General features: G+C 45.4%; 1 protein-coding gene across 1 annotated transcript in view; it reads left to right on the top strand.

The window, feature by feature from the left end:
* Positions 1-24,986, top strand: part of SH3PXD2B (SH3 and PX domains 2B) — a gene marked incomplete in the record, with an annotated part of 116,974 nt that overhangs the window by 6,525 nt on the left and 85,463 nt on the right. The window contains 1 exon segment of the mRNA XM_034778963.1: positions 14,637-14,717. Within this exon segment, the coding sequence (XP_034634854.1) occupies positions 14,637-14,717 (81 nt within the window).

Here is a 24,986-nt window from a genome sequence, read left to right as displayed (position 1 = left end):
ATCTAGGAACTTCACTAGGCTTTAACTCTGCCAGTTTAGCATATGTGTGAACATGGCTTTTAATTAGTCTATTCGGACATACTAGCTAATCTGTGTGGACATCACACCTTTAAATCCTAGTCTAGACAAGGCTTGAAAGCACCTGGGCAGTGCAGATGATTCAGAACGAGCCCAGCTGTACTCAAAAGGGCTCAGTCAATGGGCAAAACTGAAGAGGTCCAATCCTGCTTGCATTACGCATGTGTGAAGTGTTGTGCCCCTTGATGGGCCCACTCATGAGCAAGCCTAGTAAGATTTGGCCCGAGAGCTGATTGTGGGAGGTTCCTTCTTCTTTCCTGCTCCCCTCTCTGTGGTAAACCCTGGGATCCTGGGAGGCTTTTTCTTCTTCTGTGTTACTGAGCTGGGGATTCCTCAAGGCACATTGGTCTCCCACTTCTATCAAACTAGCCCTGTTTCCACTAGCAGAGAGGCTATGGGGAAAGGGAGGAATGTTGGAAGGTTAAGGCCCTGTCTATACATACAACACTGCAGTAGTGCAGCTGTACCGATACAGTTATGTTGCTGCAGCATGTCTGGTGAAGACACTCTATGCTGATGGGAGAGTGCTCTTCCATTGGCATAATAAAACTTCTGCTATTCGCAGAGGTGATTATGTCAGGAGGAGAAGTTCTCCCGCTGACAGACCGCTGTGCACATGAGCTCTTACGTTGGTGTAACTGATGTCGCTTGGGGTGTGTGTGTGTGTGTGTGTGTGTGTGTTTTTTTTTCAACGTAAGTTATGCCAACATAACCTGTAGTGTAGACATAGCCTTACTTCCTGCTCCAGGGATGTGAGCCCTGCTTTGCCGGCTGTAAAACAGTACTGTGGTGCTGGTATGGCAACTTCTCTTAACATCCCTTTGTGTTGATATATACCCCTCTACCTCGATGTAACGCTATGCTCGGGAGCCAAAAAAATCTTACCATGTTATAGGTGAAACCTCGTTATATCGAACTTGCTTTGATCCACCGGAGTGCGCAGCTCCCCCCTCCCCCCAGAGCACTGCTTTACTGCATTATAGCCGAATTCATGTTATATCGGGTCGCGTTATATCTGGGTAGAGGTGTAATCAGACCAGGGGGGAGGGATAGCTCAGTGGTTTGAGCATTGGCCTGCTAAACCCAGGGTTGTGAGTTCAATCCTTGAGGGGGCCACTTGGGGATCTGGGGCAAAATCAGTACTTGGTCCTGCTAGTGAAGGCAGGGGGCTGGACTCGATGACCTTTCAAGGTCCCTTCCAGTTCTAGGAGATGGGATATCTCCATTATTTAATTTAATTTAATTTATTTAATTCGGTTGGCTGAGCATTCCTAATACTTTCCCCTTTGTGTCTGGAAATGGAGGGGAAGTAGCAAAAAAATTGTAGAGATTCTTGAGGTTAATTTGTCTCCAAGCTGAAGGGGCTGGTCTCACTCCTCAGGCTGGATTGCCTGGACTTTACAGCTCTCTAGTCCAAATTCTAAATAAGTGACTCCTTTTCATTCATGCAGTAGGACAGTAACCCTGCAGTGACACTTCCATTCCAACAGTGTTGTAAGAGACTCCAGCTCTGTTCCAGGACTCTGCCATTGTGGGATATAGCCAGTGAGTGTGTCCTAAGGCTACATTGCAAATCGTAAGAGGCAAAGTCCAAGAGCACAGTTTAAAAATAATCATTACAAGCAGCAGAATGGCAGATTGTCATTCTGCTCTGCTCTGCCAAGTCCTGGGTTCTGATAAATGAGTGGTGTGGTGTGTGGTTTTTTTTTTTTTTTTAAATCTATAGTTTACTAGTTGAAATAGACTAAATTTTCCTTTAAAGGATATTGCCCAGTTTCTTTTTATAGTTCTGTTGTTTGTAATACCCTCCTAGAAGCCTAAAAGTAAACTTTCCCTGCCAAATCTAGTTTTCTTCTGTCAAGCAAACAGAGAGAGATTTTCATTTGAATGCAGCTGCAGTTAACATGTTTTGTGATATGGGTGAATAACTGTATGTCATCACCTCGTTGCTTCTTTCATTTGTACAATCCCATTCTCCTCAATTCTGTTAGAACTCCTCTAAGGTTATAGTTTTAAATAGTAAACTGTTTCTGCAGGGCACAAAACAAAACTCCGTGCATTCTACAGAAATGGTGTGGGGGGGTTGTTTTCCTTAGATTTTGCTGTAACATAATGATATTTTGGGTTGTGTGTGCACGGGAAGAATCCCACAAAACTAGTGTCCAGATTAAGTGTATAGTTGCAAATTATAGTTGCATGCGCGCGCATGCACAAATGCAGTTACCATGACTACTGCTGCGAGCTGGGTAAATGCCCATGCAGATGTCTGTAACTAACTACCTGATTTGCATATGTAGTTACCCATGTACTTTCAAAAAGTACATGCACAAATTTGCCTGAAAGTCTGGCCCTTGATGTTTAGAATCCATAAGATTTTTTTTCCCATGTTGTATTAAAAATTATTTTTAAGGTAAATTATGTTTGGGTCTAAAGCCTGGACTCTAAAGATTCAGTAGGTATCTTTTCTGCAAGGCGGTCCTAGAGCTTCTATCTTATACAGTGAACCAGCTACTAGTGGCTTCATTTGCCAAATAAAATGTGCATAACACTAATCTGAAGCCAAATCTAGAATCATTAAGGAAGAAATGATGACTTCTTTGAACCAAGGGACTGCTGATCCAAAGAACCACCAAAACTTATGGGCTGCTCAAATGTCTTGAACAGAAGATGCCACCTGCAGAAATAGAAGTGGCAGTCTGGAGAACTTGTGCCTCTTGAGCTTTGAAATAAAGAATTTGTGGTTCAGACTTGATCAGTTGGATAGCATCCATAGTCGCCATGTATAGTTGGATTATTTTTGAACCATATTGGCTGCGTAGCTTTAAAAGGGCATTGGAAGTCTTAGAATCCTCTAGAGAATGACCATACTTACTTGGGGTATGGCTGGAATGTCCTATGAGGAAAGACTTAAGGAGGTGGGTATGCTTAGTCTGGGGAAATATGTGGTTGAACAGTGACTTATTGGTAAGGAATCCATCCAGGAGGGACACACAGGAAACTCGGATTTTCATTACAGAATAAAAACTGGGAAAGCAGAGGGTTCAATTCTCCATGTTAGGAAAAACTTCTTCACTCAAGGGGTTACTGCTGGCAGGCAGGCTGATCCTGGTGAAGGACAAGGACAAGGGGTGATTCAAAGGTCCGTTCCATCACAACTTCCTAGAAGATCTTTTAGCAACTTCCTGTGTTGCCTTCAGCTGTGGCGTCATTGCAAAATGCGACATTTCTTTTCAATTGGCTGTGATGCTGCTCTTTTCCTGTTAGAAGTGGTCTCAAGGCAAAACATTTGAAAGCATTGGAGCACAGGTTTCCCCCAAAGTTCACGGAGGTTTGGACCCATCTTTACTTTCTGTCCTAGTCTGTTGTGTGGTGTTAAATAGCTGCTATGTCCCACTGCAGGGATCTCTCCATGTCCTTACCTGCCTTCCCCTAGGGACTGAGGCTTAATTAAGCCTATTAATGTTTGTGAAGTGCTTTTGGGTCCTGAAAGACACCATAGAAATTCAAAGTACTACTAGTTTTGTTTCCCTGTCTGTATATCTTAACACTGACTACCTAAAATACCCTAGCACAACAAAACTGTAAAGGACCAAATTCTGCCTGTGGTTACACAGGGTATGAATACGCTGCAATTGGGAGATGTAATTGCAGCACATGTAGGGATACCTGCGCTAGCTTTGATCAAGCTAGCTCGCTAAATATAGCAGTGTAACCGCAGCAGCATTGGCGTAGTTCCCCAGGTATCTGTACTCGGGTGGCTAGTTTGTGCTGCTGCTTGAGCTGTCATTGCCACGTTGCTATTTTTAGCAAGCCAGCTCAGTCAAAAACATACCCTTTGGAAGTTAATAGGAAAGCTCTGCGCTTGGGTCTAGAAACAGAATTAGTAAGTAGTTTTCATGTTAAATTGCAGTTAAAAAATTTATTTGAAAGAGACAAGGACATTAGATCTTTGAATCAAGGGTCCTGCACTGCCTTTCTTTTGAGAGGGGAGCTCTATCTTTCATCTGTTCCATGTAGCATTGGGAAATGGGGAAACAAGAGAACCCATATGTTTGACCTCTGTGTGACTCACAGCAAACAAACCAGTGCATGTGTCTTGGGACTGAGGAATCTTTGCCTAAAGGGTGAGGGAAGCCCAGGAAGCAGGGTCTCTGATCAGAGTATGCATGCATATGCTTTTCAGACCAGCTGTTCCTTTTCCTTTCACTCAGACAATGCCTCGCCCCATCGGGTTTATAAAGCAGCAAAATGTGGAGATCTGGCACGCCTTGGGAGTTAACAGGGCATTGGAACAGGGGTGAATCCAAGCAATTTAAAAGTGTTTGATATATAGTCCAGCAGACTCCGAGGCAAATGGGCAATTAGATTGCTTTCCCTTGTTGGCATGCTGTGGTACTACTCTATCCATCTTCATCTCACTGTCTCCTCCTACTTCTTACTGTGCTGTGCCCCATCTTCATCCCATGGTCTCCTGACTGCTCCCTACCCCACTATCCTGCAGCATTGACGCTGCTGCTTCCCTATCTCCAGCTAGGTCTAAATTAAACATGAACATTGAGGATCAAGATGCCCTGCAGTTGTTGCTGGAAAGTATTCCTCTCTTTCCCCCGCTCCGCACCGGTGCTGTCTTTGCCGCCTGAACCAGAACGTCTGTGCTTCTCGCTTGCTTGGCTTGTGAAACAGGCTGTGCAGGCGTGAGGGAATAACAAAGCTTCCAAAGCCAGCCAAGCATGCCAGTAAATGGAGCTGTCAGATTGTCTCCCCTCTCCTGCCCTGACGCTGGCCCAGAGAGGGACCTGATGGGCTTCTCAACTGTCCTGCAGCACGAAAGCTAGAGAGATCTCCACTTTCCCCTCCACAGCCCTGCACTCCTGCTGTGGAAAAGGGCTCAGAGACCAGTGGACAGGGGCCAAAAGCAAGCAGCGCACAGCCAAGAATTTTCTTTGTTTCCAGTCACCTCCCTTCTCTTTCTTTTCCTCTTATAATTTTCCTGCTCCTTCATCTTTTAACCCCTGCTCTGTTTTGGTTAGTTCTCTCCGCTGGTTTGGTTCCCCAGCCCCTTTGGATTATTTCTCCCCACTGTTTTCTAGGAGTGCAGAACAAGTCAACATTCCCAGAGATAAGACTGTAGCATTGTCTCCCTGTGTTTGGGGTGGGGGTGAGGTGGAGGGGCTGATCCCTTTTCCATCTGCTGGAGAAAGAGATGTGGATTTTTCCACAGAGAGGTTTATTGTACATAGTGTCTCTCTGGACGTAGGACCACACAGGCTCAAACCCATTTGAAATCACTCTGCAGACAGCTTCTCTCTGATGGAGGTGGTTATATCTGGCTTTGTGTTAGTAACCGTGTTGAGTGTCTGTGGACCGACACTGACACCCTTACAGGTGAAGGGTCAGTAGCACCAAACTTCCTAGGAGCCCAACCCAAGAAGCATGCCAGGTGTCAATAGCATTTTCCTGTTTTGTGATGTAAATGATTACTATGCCTCTTGAATGGCATGGGATGAATTTGGAGGGACTCTGTTCATTCGGCGGCCAGTACTATACTGTGACAAATCTGCGGCCACCTGTAACTTCAGAGTGTGCAGCACGATACAGAGCATGGCCACTCAGAATTTCACAGCAGCCATAGGGAGAGAACATTCTTCCCCCTGCTTGAAACACACAGGCCCCTACCACTTGAACTCAGGAAGAATCTCCATTAGCAGCATAAGGGCTATGACTCACAGCTGAGCAGCACTGGTTCTGTGCAGTAGAGGGCAAAAGCCTACTTACACGCTGTCCAGTTTGTTCATTACAGTATGGAAGCACTATGTTGGAAGAGTTTTGACGAGTGAGGAAGGACATAGTCACAAGAAATCTCTACTAAGGGCTTTTCTTTACTGCAGCGGGTAGCTTAAGTTAGTGCACTCAAGTTACTCCACTCCAGCTAGCTACTGTGAGAGCAACCACACTGAGAAACTACATTGGAGCTACTTAGTGATTGGATTAGCAGCTGATGAGTTGTAACTCAAGCTGCTGCGTCCCTACTGCATTATTTGCCCCAGCCTCTGCACCACCCCAGCTTCAACCCCCCATGGGCCAGCTAGCTCCAACTAGAGATTTTTGTGTGTGGATGGGAGTCAGGTTAGGGACAAAACTAGAGTTCTACCATTAGCTAACAATGCAGTGAAAATAAGCCCTAAATGTATTGCTGCCCTAAACCTCTCTAACGGACGAGGGAAGAAACAGTGCTTTGCATTTGGATCTGGCTGTAGGAGTTTGGGGGTGGTGAGGCGAGATCCCTGGTACCGTGTGTGTGGTACTCAGGGCCAAGTGATCTCTGGTTTCTGGTGCTGATGGGATTACTCTGGCACGCACACGTGAGGTAGTGATCACTGTCTCCTGTAGATGCAGCTGCAAGTCATTGGCATAGAGTGCTAGTCACTTGGACACTGGGATGTCTCCGTGATGGGCACAGTATAAGAGATGGAGTAGATTGCATATTTCTGCTGGGTCAGTCTCAACAAGTGTCTTCTCCATTAGTAACTGTGTGTGGCTCTAATAAAAGATGAAGGAAGTATCTTTGCTTCCCTCTGAAGAAACCAAGGATTGTGCCCAAATGGGAGCATAGATGAGGGACACCCAGTTAACTCATGGGCATCTTGACATGAGCCAGATGATCACGCCCAGCATGCATAGAGCAGATCTTAATCCCGCATTTCTATACAGGGACATAGTGAAGACTCCATCCAAGTGGCCTGCTCCTGTTCCCCTCTGAGACCTGTAGTATGAGTTTAGGGACACTAGAACTTCCTAAGATGCAGCTACCCCAAGGCTATGTTTTGGCCCACTGTGGCATAGGTGAGTTTTACAAGTTGGGGATGTGGGCATTATGAAAAACAGGACTCCACCTGAATCCTGTAGGGAGCCATGTCTGTAGCCATCTGACTCTTGGGCACTGTCTAAGAAAGGTACCTCTAAGGGAGAATTCTTGTTACTGGTGCTGTATGTTCTACTGTGACTTCTGTCTTGTGGCTCAATGCTTGAGGGATCTAGCCTAATACTGGGGTGTGTGCTTTATATCCCCTTTTCAGGCTTAGGTGAAGACTCCAGCAGAGACTCCTAGAGTCAAGTGTAATATGTAGTAACCCCAATAAATGAGTGTAGTTTGGTGTTTTGAGGAGGGACTTTGGGAATCAAGATTCCTTGGCTCTATTCTTCGTTTAGTCACTGACTCATTGAATGACCTTAAGCAAGTCACTTAAGCTGCCTGTCTCCATTAGCCTCCATTTATAAATTGGGGAAGCATGTCTCAGGCAATATGTGAGACTTAATGTTTGTAAAGTGCTTTATGGTCTTCAATCACTTCAGGAGTTCAAGGAATATTAATTATCAAATGTGTAGTTTCTGGCGATGCAAAGATCCTGCTCCAGCTGTCTCTAAAATAATAATCCCAGCTTCAGACAGTGCTCCCTGGGCGTTTAATTTCTTTGAGCGTGGGGCTGGGGGTGGGGTGGGAATCTGGGCTGAACATGCCATGAAGAGATAAAATTTGAACTGAATTCCTGATCAAATGCTAACCCCCGCACCCCCCATTCTCAGTGCTGGACTTTGAGATCGCTTGGCTGCTTCTGATTTTTTCCTTTGGGATTTTCATAGTTACATCCATCCTGCTTTTCTGATGATTCTGTGGCATTTGAAGTCTGCTGAGGAAGTTCTCAGTTACTATGTGATGCTACTTCTGGTGGGTACCATTTCCAGCAGACTTAGCTAAGGTTTTCCTCATCCTTGCTGTATGCTCCCATTGAGGGGGGATGGACCTCCCTCTGGGCTGGAGGAAGGCATTTGATTCACTGTAACTTGCCAGCATGTTTCCCCTCCAGTTGCCAGAGTCATTTCTAACGTGATAGTTGAATGGCAGCGTACATTGACAGCTCTGTTACGGTTGGCCAAATGCCATTTGCATCTCTCTAGTAACTTGTCATTTTTGGCAGTTCCCTTCTTGATATATATATATATATAATTTTTTTTTTTTGGTCCCACTTTCCACTGTCATGTTCTCATTTTGAGCTCCACCTGGAGGAATACAGAGGGGTGGAAGGGATTGTGTGTGATATGCATGAGGTCATATGAGAGTGTCTCTGTAGGGACAATCCTGCACTAGTCAGCGGGATGCACAAGATGACCTAATAGGTCTTTTTCCATCTCTCGCTTCTTTGATCAGTTGGAGCAGGCTTGATAGATACATAAATATCTGTTAGCTGGAAATACTGCCTCAGAGGTTTCTGTTGGCCCAATAGGCCTCTCACCAGTCTTGTTCAGTAACTTTTAAGAAGTTGGTACCCCTAACTCTGTGCTCCACGGGAGGTTTGGGGGAGCCAAGTCATAGGTGTGATTGTCAGAGGGACCAGAATCTCATGTCTGTCTCGCTCCATTTTGTGTAAAGGATTATTCAGCACACAAAGGAGCGAGAGCAAGTGAAAGGTTGGATTAGTTAGGCAAGGGTCTGGCTGAGCTCTGTTCTGTAAGGCTCACATCAGCTGTGCGACTGAGTGACTTCAACATACAATGCTCCTCTGCTTCTATATTTCAGCAAGGTCCCATTGTGCCATGGTAGCTGCCATTGCGACTTCTAAACCCTTTGCAGCCCAGCAAAATCAATATGGAGCTGGAGGGAAGACCTACTCCCCTGTCTTTGGAATGGGTAGTATATCTGAAAAGACAGTCTATGCTGCCTCTACTCTAGAATGGATCTGAGGCCATGAACCATCTTGAGCCTAGAGGTCTCTTCTGTTTATTCATATATAGTGTGTGAGGTGGGCATGATGCTGTGCACACACACCATCTGTTCCTCCTCCTGGCAGGGACCTTGCCATGACTGGTGTTTTGACAGATCTCATGAGCGCAGCCTAGAAGTTCCTTTGCTCTCTTATGGGTCTTGGGGTCCAATTAAGCTGTGGTGTAAGAGGGCACAACTCTCAAAGTCCTGCTTGCTTATGCCAACGCTAGATTTTTGTGCCTGAGCCTCAGACTTAATTGAAGTTTAACACCGCTGATGTATACAGCAGCCTGGATGGGAGGGTGGTGCTGGCGCTTTCTAGCGATACTGGGTTGGGAGTGAGGAAGAATAAGGAATCCTTTTCTAAGAAAGAGGAACTGTCAGTTCCCAGGTTTCACAGCATCAGCTAGTTTCTCTCTCCTGTGCACACCCTGCTGTTGGCCTGGGAAAGCCTGTAAATATTTAGATCACTGGAACTGTTACTCTTGGCTGCTGGCCATTGCACGTGGTGGTGTTGCAGCCCCCTTCTGGCTTCCTCGCTGTTTGCTCTAGTCTCCCCACCCCTCTAGGAAATGAGCAAGTTGGAATTGAGCTTTGGACTTCCCCCACCTCCTTTTTGCTGCTTAGCCCAGCTGTGCTTGTCACTCTGGGCTGGAGCACTTTGGGTGGATGCTGAGAAATAGGGGAGAGCTGGTTGCAGTCCCAGTAAGACCACTCCTTGAGGAGCCTCTGTTTCCATTGGAAAAGGGGTGGTGCTAGTTTTGATATCCTGTTTTCATAGGATCATAGAATTAGGTCTGGAGAAGACCTATTAAGTAATTCTGTCCACTTCCACACCCCAACAAGCCAGGGCAGGGCTGCCCCTACCGAACATTTTCCACTGAATCGAGTTGTCCGCTTCCCTCTCTTCTGTTTCTCGCATGGCGCTGTTAGTGACTTCACTGCGGCTGAGAATGAATCCACTCAGGCTTCTCCTTGTGGAAGCTGGGCCAGTGAATTCTGTGGACCTAGAACTTGCATCTCCTTTCCAGCACCAGCCACCTCCATTACAAAAAGCTCTTCCAGTTGGATGATGCGCACTGGGGGAAGGTGCCACACCAACACTGTTTAGCCCTAAACTGTGGGCTTTAGGGTGAGATTTTTTTTTCCCGAAGATGTTTAGGCACTTGGTGGGATTTTTCAAAAGTGCTTAAGCAGTGTAGACTCTGAACTGACGTTAATTTCAATTGGAGTTTTGCAAATCCTACTAGGTGCCTAAATACCTTTGAAAATCTGGTCTTTAGTGGCCTCATTACCATAAGGGAACAGCTGGATGCCTACTTTCTGGTCTGGTTTTCTTGTCTTCTGGGCCAGCAGGGGCTGGTATAGATAGATAGATGCTGAGCATAGCCCATGGGAGGGGTATAAGGTAGGTTCTGAAGAGATTAACATGCATTTCTCAGCTAAGAGAATGTGTCAGCAACATGGGACCCTTGGCATAAAGGGGGAAATATTCACAAGGGAAGAGCTCTAAAGCCATCTTCCTGCTGGGAAGCTGATGAAGCAGCGTTTCCCACAGATATTTAGAATTTGCTTTTTCTGCAAATTGTTGGTTGAGCTGGGGGTAGGGGGTGCCATGTAGGACTGTCCTGCTATTAAATGGAATGTGTAAACTTCAGTTATACAGATATTCTAGGAAGACTAGGACCTAAACGAAATGAGTGAAGTGGGGAGTAGGGAAAAATATTGCTATCCTCTTAATTGCAAAGCCTTCAGCGCCCTCACCCACCCAAACCTCTTGGCTTATCTCCCCTCTGAGTTTTAAATTCACTTGGGCTCTAGTAAATCGCTTTGCACGACCTGATTAACATCCCAGTGTAATAAACTGTTGACTCCAAAATAAAGGCAGGATAGGAATAAACAATGGAGGAAAAATTGGCTTTTCCTCCTGCCCCACTGGCAGGCTTTCTCCAGGCAGGCAGCCAGCAGTGATATAACGCTGTGAAATGCTATGGAATGGATGTGAGCTGGGATATTAGCAGAGCCTCCAACCTAAATGATGTCATACTGGCTGCCTTGCAGACCCTGGTGGGAAGCTAAAAGCAGCTTGGAAGTGCTCTGGAGGAGGCTTAACGCTTTATTGGCCAGAAAGATGCATGCATGCTGTGTTCTGATTTTGTTCGAGTTGGCTCGCACTGACCAGGGAAAGGTGCTCACTGCAAGGTACTGGCTGGAACTGAGTTGTTTGGGGAAAGCACTCTTTTCCTTTGGGTGTGGGGAGAGACCTGCACAAAGGATTACCTAGACTCTGTAAACCTATGTTGACCAATCGGAGTCCATCAAGGCCTTTAGAGCTGTCACAGATGCTGCATTCTAGGGCCACTCGGCGCTTCATGGTATCACCAGAAGTGAAACTTGGTTGCTCAAGTCCAGTGGTTCTCAACCAGGGGTACATGTACTCCTGGGGTAATGCAGAGGTCTTCCAGGGGGTACATCAGCTTATCTAGATATTTGCCTAGTTTTACAACAGGCTACACAAAACGCACTAGGGAAGTCAGTACAAACTAAAATTTCATAGAGACAATGACTTGTTTGTACTGCTCTATAGACTATACACTGAAATGTAAGTACAATATTTATATTCCAGTTGATTTATTTTATAATTATGTGGTAAAAATGAGAAAGTAAGCAATTTTTCAGTAATCGTGTGCTGTGACGCTTTTTTAATTTTTTTTTGTCTGATTATGTAAGGAAGTCATTTTAAAGTGTGGTAAAACTTTGGGGTACAAATCAGACTCCTGAAAGGTGTACAGTAGTCTGGAAAGGTTGAGAGCTGCTGCTAGTGTAGTCCATAAATTTAGGCACTATTTTCAGTTCTGATTCCATCCACTAAGGGGCAGAGGTGCTGATAACACGCTACCCAATTCATTACAGTGTATAAAGAGAGGAGGGAAGGCGAAGTAGGCTAAATTTTGGGTTGATCATCTGTGACATTTTCTTAAAAATGTGCTGGAGTGAAGTCCCATATCTAGAGAACAGGAGGAAGATTCCTCAGGTAGCATCTTCTTTAATCTTGATTTGAAGACATCACCCTTAAGAGTACTCGGCTCCCCTCAGTCTCCTTTATGGTCTCTTGGCTTTAGCTAGTCTTATATTGACAATCCAGCCTGAGATGCTGGATGAATTTTATTCCCAGATTGGGGTACCATAGTATCTGGATATCCAAGCATATCTGATGGACAAAATAGTTAGGTGTTTCTTTTTCCCCTGGTCTTTGCTTCAGGTTCTAGTAGTGACATTGGATGCTGGTCAGATTGCATTCTGGAGAAATGGATGGCTGTCTCTGTGGTGAAAAATTTAAAAATGTAATGGATTATATTTTAATTCAGTTGTACTTGAGCCATGTTCTTGCCAAAGCATCATCTAAAGTTTTATCGCTCCTGTTAACCTTGGTCTTCCAAAAGTTGTCCTCATCTTTTGTTGGGTGGGCTTTTGAATTTCCGGCAGCATAGTGTGAGCATATGGTGAAGTGGGGTGGGGAGGGAAGAGTGAACTTGCTTTTGGCCACGGTATCCCAAACTTTGCAATAGCAAGAACTACGCTGGCACTTTGTCAGGAGCCCAAGGGTCATGTTTGATTTGTGTGAAATACATAAAGTACTAAATAACAAATCATCATCTAACTCCATTATTTGTCTGCCTTCAGCCACAGCAGATGAATCAAAATTGCTTATTTTTGCATTCATTACCAATTAAAAACCTGTGGTTCATCATCGGCATCTTGAATAACCTACAATTACAGGAATTAATTACAGATTGCTTTATAGAACAGGAAGATAACTGACCTAAAACAAGTTAAAAGTAAACCAAACCTCAAGGCATTCAGAGCCATTAGAGGAAATGCAGAGCGATCTCTGAACTTGCTGGGATCATGAGAACTCAACAGGCTACAACTCTGTGCTGTACCATCCTTCCCCGGGGAATTCTGTGCCACTGCACATGCACAGAATTTGTCCCCCACAGATTTCTTTGCTTCCCTGCAGAAAAATGAATTTCTGATGGGGAAGCAAAGGGAAGTCACAACATTGGTCATGCGACCTTCCCCAGCAGTATGTTTTGGATGCCCAGGGCAGCTGGCAGAGAGGTAAATCACTGTGGGACAGGAGGTGGGATTGGGGAAGACCCAGCTGGTGGCTCCTACCCTGTGCCAGGCTCAGCTACTAGTCCTGGCTGGGCTGGGGAGGACAGGACTTCCTTTTTCCCTGCACGGCATCCAGGGCCAGGTCATACCCACTCCCAGATTTCTCTCCCGGCTGCTGCAGCTCTGCAAGCTCCCCCTCCCCCCCAGCCCCACTTCCTGCACCTATTGCTCCTCAGTTGCAGGGAGAGGGATTCCTGTACAGGGAGCTGCTCCCCATCAGCCCAACCCCCATGCATCCAGACCCCCTCATACCCAGACCCTCCTGCTGAGCCTCCCTCCCTCCCCCCCGATGCACCACACTCCCCCTGCACCTGGACCACCCCGATGAGCCACCGGCACCTGGATCCCTACCCTACCAAGCCCCAACCAGCTACATCTAGATCCCCACCCCACTGAACCCCGTTCCCCCAGCATCTGGACCCCCCCCACTGAACCCGCCATACCCAGACCCCCCTGCCAAGCTCTATCCCCTGCACATCCAGACCACCCCCCACCTCTCAGCCCCAACCATCTTCACCTGGACCCCCCTGCAGAGTCCCATTACTGTTGCACCCAGAACCCCCCAACAAGCCCCTGTGCATCCAGATTCCCCCACTGAGCTGCCCACACCCAGATTGCCCCCCCCCCAGAAACCTCTCAACCCACACCTGGATCCCTCCACATTAAGCCCCTCCACACTTTGATCCTGCCTTGCTGAGTCTGCCTGCCCACACAGAGGGGCAGGGCCCTGGGGTGTTTCTGGGGCAGGCCGGGTCCTTGCGCTATGTTAGGATTGGGTGGAGCCTCACCGCTGAGTCCATGTCCCAGAGGAGGTCCCACAGTGATCTCCCACTTCTGTGCAGCCAGTGGCCTGTGCTCCCCAGTGCTGTGCTGGAGTCTCCACATTTATTTGACAAATAAAATTTGCAGTATTTTGCAGAAATATTGTGTGGAGGATTTTTAATTTTTTGGCACAGAATACCCTCCGGAGTAACCATCTAGTGCACTAAGAATATTCCTACATATCATTTTGGAGTCCATGGGAGCAAGCTTACCAGCCCAGATCAGAAGACTTGGGCTAGTGAGGCTCGTGCTAGTGCACTAAAAATCGCTGTGTAAACAGCACTTTGAAGCTATGGCTGGAGCTGGAGTTCGGGCTCCAAAGCCTAGGGAGCAGGAAGGAGGGTGTAGACGTGTCCTTTTGACCATGCTTGGGATGATGGTGTAGCTACTAACTGTTGACCTGTCTGGTGGTGGCGTGACTTTGTTTTATTTTATGTTTGATGTTTGTGATCTTACAGAACTGTTGAAATCTCTTCAGTGACTAATGCCCATGTGTGCCACTAGTGAACCATCTGGGTCACAATTATGAATTGAACATTTTGTTCTCTGTGGTGTCTTTTTGGATAAAGTATTCATTAAGCTCCATTGCAGGAAAGGACTTGAAGCACATGTTTAACTTTTTTACTTCAGTGGGACTAAAGTGTGTGCTTAAGTCCTTTATTAATAGAGATGCTTTACTGCATTGGGATCTACCTGTGGGACTCTGGGAGCTGCCCTAACTTCCAATATTGTAGGAATGGTGCAGGCTGTTCTACTGATATCACTCTTCTCTAATCTCCTTCTCTGTCCCCCACAGGTGTATATAATCAAAGTCACGTGGTCCAATGGTTCCACAGAAGTCATTTATCGACGGTACAGCAAGTTCTTTGACCTGCAGGTAAGAATCTTGCCATCCCTTGTGTTTTTTGATTTTTGAGGTTCCCATACAAGGACATATAGCTTATTCTACATTTTTGTATTCCTTTTTTGCATTATACAAAGATTTGTCATGTTTTAATTTAGGAGTCTAATATGTGTCTTGTGTAAATATTACATTAAAAAAAAAAAAACCTTGAAAACCAAGCCATTGGCTAGACTGCCTTGTAGCTGAACTGTGCAGCGTTGCTTATACACAGTTCCGTCAGTTCGTGAAAGTGGCTAAGAAACCACAGACAGAGGGTTAGGGAGACACTCCTTATTTTATGACAGGTGCTCTGTAGCTTCTGCATTTACCAATATTGTCTTTCTACTGCTTCCCTCATTAGATGTCTGATGTACGAGATAATAGCTCTTACCTACCAGAAGTCCATCTAACTTTGTTCAGTCTGGGAATATCATCCTTTCAGTGTCTAAACTGCAGTTTGCCCTCTCTGGCCTCTTGTTGCTATTTGGGGAGAGTTAAGGTCACTTGCTGAAATTTATCAGGACTCCAGCCCTAAAGGGAGAACATTCTAAAGACTTAACATTGCTTTTCAGTGCCTTTTCAGGAGTCTGCATTAAGACCGTAACTGGCTCCAGCCCTGTTCAGGGTGAACGTTCGCTCTGGATGAATGGAATGCTCATGTCTTTGCCTTCTGTACCGCCTTTATGTCCTTCATTGGCCAACTGTGGATGCTAAACACCATTCTTCATAATCTGTGGCTGTCTCCTTGTGACTTGGACTACGAGGTCCCTGTCCCTTTTTTTTTTGACTGATGCAATGTCTTCCCATAGAAATTGTGTCAGACGAATTGAGTATTCACCCATGAAAGCTTATGCTCCAATACGTCTGTTAGTCTGTAAGGTGCCACAGGACTCTTTGCTGTTTTCCATAGAAATTGTTACCATATCCTAAATGGAGGTTTTTGGGGAGCTGACTGAATTAACAGAGATTACAGATAGGGTGTGTTTGCACTGGAGCTGGAAGGTGTGATTTCCAGCTTGGGTAGACATACCTGCACTAGCTCTGATTTAGTGCGTTACAAATAGCAGTGTAGCTTAGACAGCATGAGCAACAGGGCAACTAACCCATCCCATTGTCCATACTGCCACAACTACACTGCTATTTGTAACACACTGAGTACATACCTAGGCTTTCGGACAGGATTGTACTCGGGGCAGCTCAGCGACAGGACGGACGGACCTTGTTGTCACAGCTACGCTCCTATTTTTAGCATGCTAGCTCAGTCAGCATTGGAAATAGGCTTAGTCTGAACGGGGAGCAGGAAAATGATTCTCAAGTGGCAGTATTTTTGTTCTGTTATAATTTTTTTTTTTTTTATATATAGCCATGTCCTTTGAAAGTAGAGGAGCATTGAGATAAGAACAGCCATACTGGGTCGGGCCATTGGTCCAACTAGCCCAGTATCCTGGCTTCCGAAGCAGGGCCAGATTAACCAGAAGGCTGTAGCCTAAGCCCCTCCTATTTTTAGGCCCTACTGGTCAAGCAGGGGGTGCGGCCGGGACCAGGTGAGGGGGAGCAAGCTTGCTCACACAGCCGTGCTGGAGCATTCCTGCCAGCAGGAAAGGCAAAGCAACCCGCTGTGGCTTGGAAAGAGCTCAGGTGGCAGTGAGCCGGCAGCCTGCTGCTTCTGGTCCCTCCTGTCGGCATCTCCCTGTGCTGCAGGAACACACTGCCAGGTATACGGTTAACACTGGTGACTGGACACTAAAAATCCAGTTACCATGGGAACCAGTGCCAGCCATGACTGTTGGCATTATCTCCCCACCCAGCACCTCCCCATGCCCAATTTCTCTGGAGCTCTGCTTAGCTGTCAGGAAGGGAGGAAGCTCCCTCTGTCCCTCTCCTTGGCTGAGGCTGGCAGGCAGCTCCAGCACGCTGCCTTCTGGGTCCTAGTGCCTGTCTTCTTCTATGTATGTGTGCTGGGTCCCATTTCTGGACAACTGGTGAGTGCCTGTGTGAGGGGAGGGCAGGGCAAGGGGATGGCGGGGGGAAGAGGCAATACCAGAGCCGTAGGGTGGGAATCTTGCGCAGAACCTGCACACACTCTACCCAGCTCCAGCCAGAACTATTGCCCCTCCCATTTATAAGGAACGAATTCCCACACATTTGTAGGAAAAACAAAACATCCCATTCTGGATACCAATACTTTAACTTTTACAGTACCTTCCAGCGGGGCGGGGCTTCAGATTTATGATGCACTGTGTTCAATACTGTATTGAACTGTACCAAAAATCAAAGAAATCCAATTTTTTTCTTTGGTGTATTCTTCTGTACTGGGATGCACAGGCAACCAAGTTCTTTCCTTATGCTCAGCCTAGTTCCACAGGCCAACACCTCTTTGTACTTTTAAGGGGTTGCAAAAGCACTGGAGGAAGCTCAACACACAGTGTTGTAGGTTTCTCCATCCCCTCTCCCTCAAGGATTTTAAATCCACTTCTTAGCAGGCTATGATAGAAAGACTGTCTGAATAGGCTAAAGGCAGGTTCTGTTAATCTGCTGGTTCTCTAGGAGTCCAAGGCATCATAAAAGTACCTCACATTTGATTTATTTTGAGTTTCATTCCAAAACTTTAAGCTAAATAAACCTAAAGTTAGTCCTCATTTTTCTGCCCCAACTCAAACTAACTTCTTTCCCAAGTGGAAAATGTTGGGTAAGTATGGAATGTGTGTGATTTGAGAAGGGAAAGAGAACACCGGCCAAGTCCTGCTGATAATTACACTTGTGTAGCCTTATCGACTTCAGGCGGAACAGATTTTTGCACAAGAATAGATTTTTTTTTTTATTATTATTTATTTTTATTTTTTTTGTGGTCCCTTCTGCTTTTTCACACCTGATATAAGCAGAATCTCATTCACTTTCCTCCCCTAAACTCTGAGCACTTAAGGGAAAAAAAATAAGCAAGGTTTGCTTGATTTACACATGCAAACGAAACAGGAAGCTCTCCCTTCATTCTACACCAGACCTGATATAACAAGGCTGTCACTACAGAAGCCTTGGTTGGACTGTTCTTTTGAAAGATCCAATATGCAATTCATATTTGGGCCCTTCCCTCCCATTAGCTTTAGGCCCCTCATAACCTTAATCCTGCCCTGTTCCAAAGTGGCCAATGCCAGATACTTCAGAGGAAATGAACAGAACAGGTAATGATCAAGTGATCCATCCCCTGTCATCTACTCCCAGATTCTGGCAGTCAGAGGCTGGGGAAATCCAGAACATGCAGTTGTGTCCCTGACCATCTTGGCTAATAGCCACTGATGAATTTATCTGATTTATTTTCTGAATCCCGTTATAGTTTTGGCCTTCATAATATCCCATGGCAATGAGTTCCATAGGTTGACTGTGCGTTGGAGCCAAACCCTGCTACAAACCTTGGTGCCAACTTTGTCCACATATCTATTCAACGGACACCATCATAGGACCTAACCACATCAGCCACACAGTCCGGGGCTTGTTCATCTGCACATCTACCAATGTGATATATGCCATCATGTGCCAGCAGTGCCCCTCTGCCATGTACATTGGCCAAACCGGACAGTCTCTACGGAAAAGAATAAATAGACACATCTGACATCAGGAATCCTAACATTCAAAAACCAGTAGGAGAACACTTCAATCTCTCTGGTCACTCAATAACAGACCTAAAAGTGGCAATTCTTCAACAAAAAAACTTCAAAAACAGACTCCAACATGAAGCTGCAGAACTGGAATTAATTTGCAAACTGGATTCCATCAGTTTAGGCCTGAATAAAGACTGGGAGTGGTTGGGTCATTACAAAAACCTAAACTTAATTTCCCCAATATTTATTTCTCCCTACTGTTACTCGCACCTTCTTGTCAACTGGCTGTAATGGGCCACTCTCTTACTACTTCAGAAGTTATTTTTGCTCCCTTGGTATCCTGCTGTTAATTGATTTATCTCATTAGACTGACCTCATACTTGGTAAAGCACCCCCATCCTTTCATGTATTTATACCTGCTCCTATATTTTTCACTTCATGCATCTGATGAAGTAGGTTCTAGCCCACAAAAGCTTATGCCCAAATAAATTTGGTAGTCTCTAAGGTGCCACGTTGTTTTTGCTGATACAGACTAACACAGCTACCACTCTGAAACCTTCCTTTTGTTTGTTTTTAAACTGCTGCCTATTAATTTCTTTGGGTCAAGAAATTGAAGGAGTAAATAGTGCTTCCTTATTCGCTTTCTCCACACCCGTCACGATTTTGTAGACCTCTAACATATCCCCTTTTAGTCATTGCTTGTTCAAGCTGAGAAGTACCAATCTGTTTAATCTCTCCTCATACAGAAGCTGTTCCATGCCCTTAGTCATTTTTGTTGCCCTTCTCTGTACCTTTTCCAATTATAATATATCTTTTTTTTTTTTTTTTTTTTTTGAGAGAGAGAGAGAGAGATGGGGCGACTAGAACTGCATACAGTATTCAAGGTGTGGGTGTACCATGGATTTATATAGTAGCATTATGATATTTTCTGATTTATTATATATTCTTTTTGTAAAGTTTCCTAACATTGTTAGCTTTTTTGACTGCCGTTGCACATTGAGCGGATGTTTTCAGAGAACTATCCACAGAGACTCCAAGATCTTTCTTGAGTGTAACAGCTAATTTAGACCCCATTAGTTTGTATGTATAGTTGGGATTATGTTTTCCAATATTCATTACTTTGCATTTGTCACATAGAATTTCATCTGCCACTGAGTTGCCAAGTCACCCAGTTAGTGAGATCTCTTTGTAACTCTTCACGAACTGCTTTGGACTTAATTGTCTTGAGTAATTTTTTATGATCTGCAGATTTTGCCACCTCACTGTTTTACCTTTTTTCTAGATCCCAGCCACTCCCAGATGGGTGATAGGGAGCAGGACCCAGTTGGCACAACAATGGACTCCTGCAGGGGGACCTTAGAGGTCTTGTGCTCAGCTCCCTATTCCCCAGTACCTCCATTTCATGGCATTCCCAGCAGAATTAAACAGACAAATCCTGCAAATGCACAGCCGCTGGTGTAGGCAGGAGTTAAACTGTGGGCTGCTGTTTGCGTAACCAAGGAAATACCAAAGTAAATAAACAGGGAACAGCTGTCAGGCAGGAAACCATGCGCAGGAGCTCAGTCACTTCCTTCATTTCACCCTCTCATCTTTCATTGATGCTCGAAGACCCAGCTCCCTGCTAAACCCAAGCAGATGTGGCCGTCTCCTCAACCTAGGTGGGCATGGGGTGGCATAGGAGAAGCACAGTGTCTTCAGAGTTCTCATCGGCCGATCTGTCACTGTCACCCATCTTGTTTCCCTTTTCTTTAGTAGCCTGTCTTGCATTCTTATTTGTAAACTGGATGTGAAGTAATGGTGGTGAAGGGTCACAGTCTTCCCCTGCATTGGGATCGCAACTAGAGCTGTGTGACCTCTTTCTCCCCCCAGCCCCTCCAGGGGTGAAGAACAGTGCAGTTACAAAAGTATGGGGTGGGGATAAAAGCTCGTCTTTTGGAAAGGGGAGGGAAACAAAAACTGCCTTCCCCACACACAAATAACTCCTTTTTACTTCTGCTGAATGAAGTGTGATTTTCCTTCCTTCCCTATTACCACACACACTTCCTGGTGTTCTTATTTTTAAACCCATGGTGTTGTGGAAATTGGCTTTAAAGGAGAGGAGTGGAAGACACTCTGCTAACACTGTGAAAGACATGGGTTTATGTTTTCTAAGTGGGCCTAAGGTTTCCTGATCCATCCCATAGTAAGACCCGTGTAATTGTTTAACTTTTGCCAGATGTTTGGGCAGAAATTTTGTTTGCTGGGTGTCTAAAACAGGTTGAATTTTTTTGGTAAAATTTCAGCAAAATAGTTTAGCTGTTTCTGAGAATGAGGCTAGGGGAAAATGTTGTTTTGTCCATACTAAAAAACTGTGGCAACCTTTTCTTTTGAAAAGCTGTTCCTCCTCTCCCACCCGACCCCCACCAGTTCTTTGAGCAGCAATTTCAAATTTGGTTTGTGTGGGAGGGTGATTTGCCTTTTGCCGTCCCCAGGAAAATCCACCCAGATGTTGGCCAAGTGATAAGCCTTTGGGGGAAAAAAAATCAGTTTGCACGTGTTCCGTGGAGCCTTGCTCTCGGTGGTGAGGCCTCAGATGGAGTACTATGTCCAATTCTGGGCACTATACTTTAGGAAATGTGTGGACAATTGGAAGGACTCCAGAGGAGAGCAACAAAAATGATAAAAGGTTGAAAAAACCTGACCTATGAGGAAAGGTTAAAAAAACTGGGCATATTTAGTCTTGAAAGAAAGAGGGGGACCTGATAAGTCTTCAGATATGTTAAGGATTGTTATAAAGAGGACAGTGATCAATTGTCCTACCTTCAGCGAAGATGGAGAAGACGTAATGGACTTCATCTGCTACAAGATATTAGGAAAAACTTTCTAAGTCTTAAGGATAGTTAAACACTGGAATAGGCTTCCATCGGAGGTTGTGGAATCCCCATTGCTGGAAGTTTTCAAGAGCAGGTTGGAGACACGCTTGTCAGGGATGGTGTAGGTTTACTTGGTCTTGCCTCAGCGCAGGGGGCTGGCGTGATGACTTCTCAAGGTCCCCTTCAGCCCTCCACTTCTTTGATTCCTCAGAGATTCCATCCACACTGGGCATGCTCCAGCCCAGGGCCAAACAAGACTTTTTTTTCCTGCAGTTGCAACTCTGGGCTGCTGCAAGTCCAGGAACCTGAACTGAGAGCCAGGCAGCTATCTTTCCTGTTCTTTCAATGATGACCCTTCTGATGCCCAGGCAACATGGAGGAAGCTGTCTGATTCGAATACAGAGGAGACAAGAACCAGACTGGGGAAGGGCAGAGGGAAGGTATGAAGAAGGGAGGAGAGACAGATCTGACAAGGGGAAGGCGTGTGGAAGGAGAACTGGTACTACTGGCTGAGCAAAGGGTGTGGGACTGAGATTGGACGAAGAGCCTGGGGAGGGAAATTTGTTCCTCAAAGCCAATGGGGAATATGGGTAGGGTGTAGCAACTGAAGGCCAGTGTTTGGGGGAGAGACAGATCAGATAAGGGGGTTGGGGGGGAATGAGAAAAGTGAGGAGTGGAGACTGGGATAAGGAGTCAGAGGTAGAAAAGAGACAGGACTGGGATGAGGACAGGTTGGAGCTGCTGGGACTGAAAGGGGTCCTGCTTGGATGGGGGAACGGGCAGAAGAGTCTGTGCCCTCTAGAGCACATCCCCTCTGGAGCATGGCATGGAACCCAAGGTTCCTGAGTCTCACCATTCTTCTGCTGGCTGCAGGTATCTGTGAAACCCACTATGTGTCTCATAACCCGCTAGAGCGGATCTACACGGAGCATGGCAGTCTGCTACTGCTATCAGTTATTCCATTCGCGCAAGTCCCGAGGTCTTTGTGATGAATGTAAAGGTTCAGAATAAGCTGATGTGTGAGTGAGGCCTTTAATGAACCTTTTGTTCTGTTTTCTGCTCCCATCCCAACACCACCCACTTCCTCATTCCTATAAACAAATTTCCACTGCGGTTGTGTTAGTAGCATGAATTGTTGAGAAGCACTCACTGTTGTTTTCCCACCCATGAGTACAACCTATCCTGTTCTCTTCTCCCCACCAGTAACATGCACGGTAACAAGGCAGATGATGCTCTGGAGGAGGAGGATTATGGTATATTCTTGGGTTACTGACAACTTCAAGGATTGGTGGTTATGTCTGGGTCTCTCCCTCTCCCAGAAAACACAACGGCACTACATGAAAGCTTCCTAAAAGAAGCTTATTAGCTTCTTCATTAGACAGGTAGACCAGTGATCCACATCTGTCATGTATCTATCAAATTAAAACGTAACTAGAATTCCCCATAGGCTCAAATCTGCCTTTTTTGGGGCAGAGGAATGGTTTTGTTAGAACATGACTGAGGTTCCTACTGTAGCACTTGGTGCACCAGATGTGAGCTATTGGGGGCAGAGGGACTCTGTTCCCAGGAAATACAGGCAACAACGCAGATGCTTGTAATGGTGCCAGTGGTATTTGGGACACTAATCAAGGTTGGCAGACATGGTGGAAACTTTAACAGGCATGAAGAATAGTAACCAGATACCTAAATGGTTGTCTTTTGTATACCAAGGCAGAAGGATTTATATCTAAATGTGCCCATGAGGAGTTCCTCCAGCACTGTGTTCTGGAGAAGCTCCAGTCCACTTTTTTTTTTTTTTTTTTCCTTTTTTCCCAGTTAGCACAGTATTTCCATTAAATGTTGAATTATGGAGGACCCAAGGAAAACTTAATAGGATTCTTTAAAAAGGATCTTTCGAAACTGCTGCCTCATAAGTCCTGTAGGAAGCAAGTTCACTGGTTTGAAATAGGTATTGGTTTGCATCTTGTTTCCAAGAAAACCAAGCAACTTTCCCCCTTTATTATGGATTCATGAGCACAGCCGGGGGGACAGAAGGCTTTCATTGTTCAGGTGTAGTACTATTCTGTATAGGGCCTCCCTTCCAACATGAGTAGGTGAGATAGCGAGTCAGTGTCCTGGCCTCCTAGCAGTGAAGCAGTAGAATTTTTTTCTGTCATGCAGTTAAATGCCATGAGAAGCCAACCTGTAATTACAGTGAGTAAGAAATACATTCCCCAGGGGCAGGTTATCCCATAACTTCCTGCTGCAGGGTTCTTGATACTTTAGAGGAAGCAACTCATACTTGTTACTGCCAGAGACAAAGTACAGCACCAGATAGACCTTGGGTCTGATCCAATACGATGGCTCGTATGTATTAAGATCTAATTCAGAGGGCAAGGGAAGGAAAAGGGTTGTAGTCCAGATTGCATGTTTGATGTACAGTTAAGATGGGGGGCAAGGGTGGATAAAATTAGAGGATTTAGGCAAACTTAAAATCTTCTTGGCTCCAATATTCACTCCACTTTGTCTGCCTCAAGTGTTTTTCCTGGTTCGCTATGTGACTGTACACTTCAATCCTTTTTAAGTTCCTAACGGGAAACTTGCAAAGCTGACCCACCTGGAGCTATTTCAGCTTGGAGCAAGTATTGCAGCCTGCAGGCCAACAGATTGATGTTTTAAAAAAGAGGTGGTTAAAGTGATGCCTACGCTTATGAAAGAGTTGGCCAATGGCAGTGGCCTACGCAAGTCCTCTGTACGGAAAGGCCGGATCAGCCCTCCCAAAGGGACTCTTCAGCTGTATGTAAACACATCAAGGGGAAAAAGGTATATTACATCTTTGAAAATTCATCTGCAGCATTTCAATGAAATGCTACATTAAAAGTGGCCCAGAGATGCTTACGCGCACGGGAGGAGAGTTCTCCTTGTCATCCCATCACATGTGTTGGATTCTTGAAACAGTAAAATGAGACTTATGTTCTGGGCAGTAGCTGGAGGGAATGATATAGTGGCCAGGGCCCTTCCCCTTCCAATTCCCCGGTGTCTGTGCTACTTGTCCCTCTCCATTCAATAATACTTTTGGCACCATTTGTCTGGGAATCTCATAGTACTTTACAAAGGTGGAGTAAATATTATCCCCATTTTCCAGCTGTAGAAAGTGAGGAGTACAGGTGTGAAGGGTTGTGCCCAAAGTCAAACAAATCTCCATCAGTCAGAAAAAGAATCCAGTTCTTCTCACTCTTGGTTTCCTGCTCTAACCACTAGACCATGCCACCATCACAACTGTTAGAACAAGTAGGGCATGGTGGTGGCAGTTTATGCTGGGCTTTGGCTGAGCATTCTTAGATGCTTTGCATCAGTAGGTCTACCTTGGGGGGGAAATACATGTCTTCTCGCATCTTGAAACTGCTAATAGACTCTTTCAGTAGCATAGTTTGGAAGGAGGAAAATAATTTTATATTTCACCAGTTCATTTCCCCCCCCCCTGCCCCCAGGGTTTATTGAATTCAACTAAATTGCAGACTGTCAAGTCAGAGTATTGCTATTTGTGCAGTGTGTGGCTTAACCCAACCACAAGAATAAATCAGCAGGATATATATCCTGTGAGGTGACATCATAAAAGCCAAGCAATGATACGACCTGAAGCAAGAGAATCCCAACTACATCATACAGTAAAATCCTGTTACCAAATACAAGTGAGTCAGTCCCCTTCCTCTTCCTCCTTCTGTGTCTGTGGGTCTCTGTCTTCACTGAGAGTTGCAAATTCACAGGCTCAAGCCTTTATATCCAGCAGCATAAAATGGTGAACTTTCTAAACTGAAATAGAACACGATGCATTA

The sequence above is a fragment of the Trachemys scripta genome, chromosome 8 (assembly GCF_013100865.1).
Source record: "Trachemys scripta elegans isolate TJP31775 chromosome 8, CAS_Tse_1.0, whole genome shotgun sequence".
In the NCBI taxonomy this organism is placed as follows: Eukaryota; Metazoa; Chordata; order Testudines; family Emydidae; genus Trachemys; species Trachemys scripta.
Note: the sequence above shows the minus strand (reverse complement) of the source record. Positions and strands in the feature narration are given on the sequence as shown.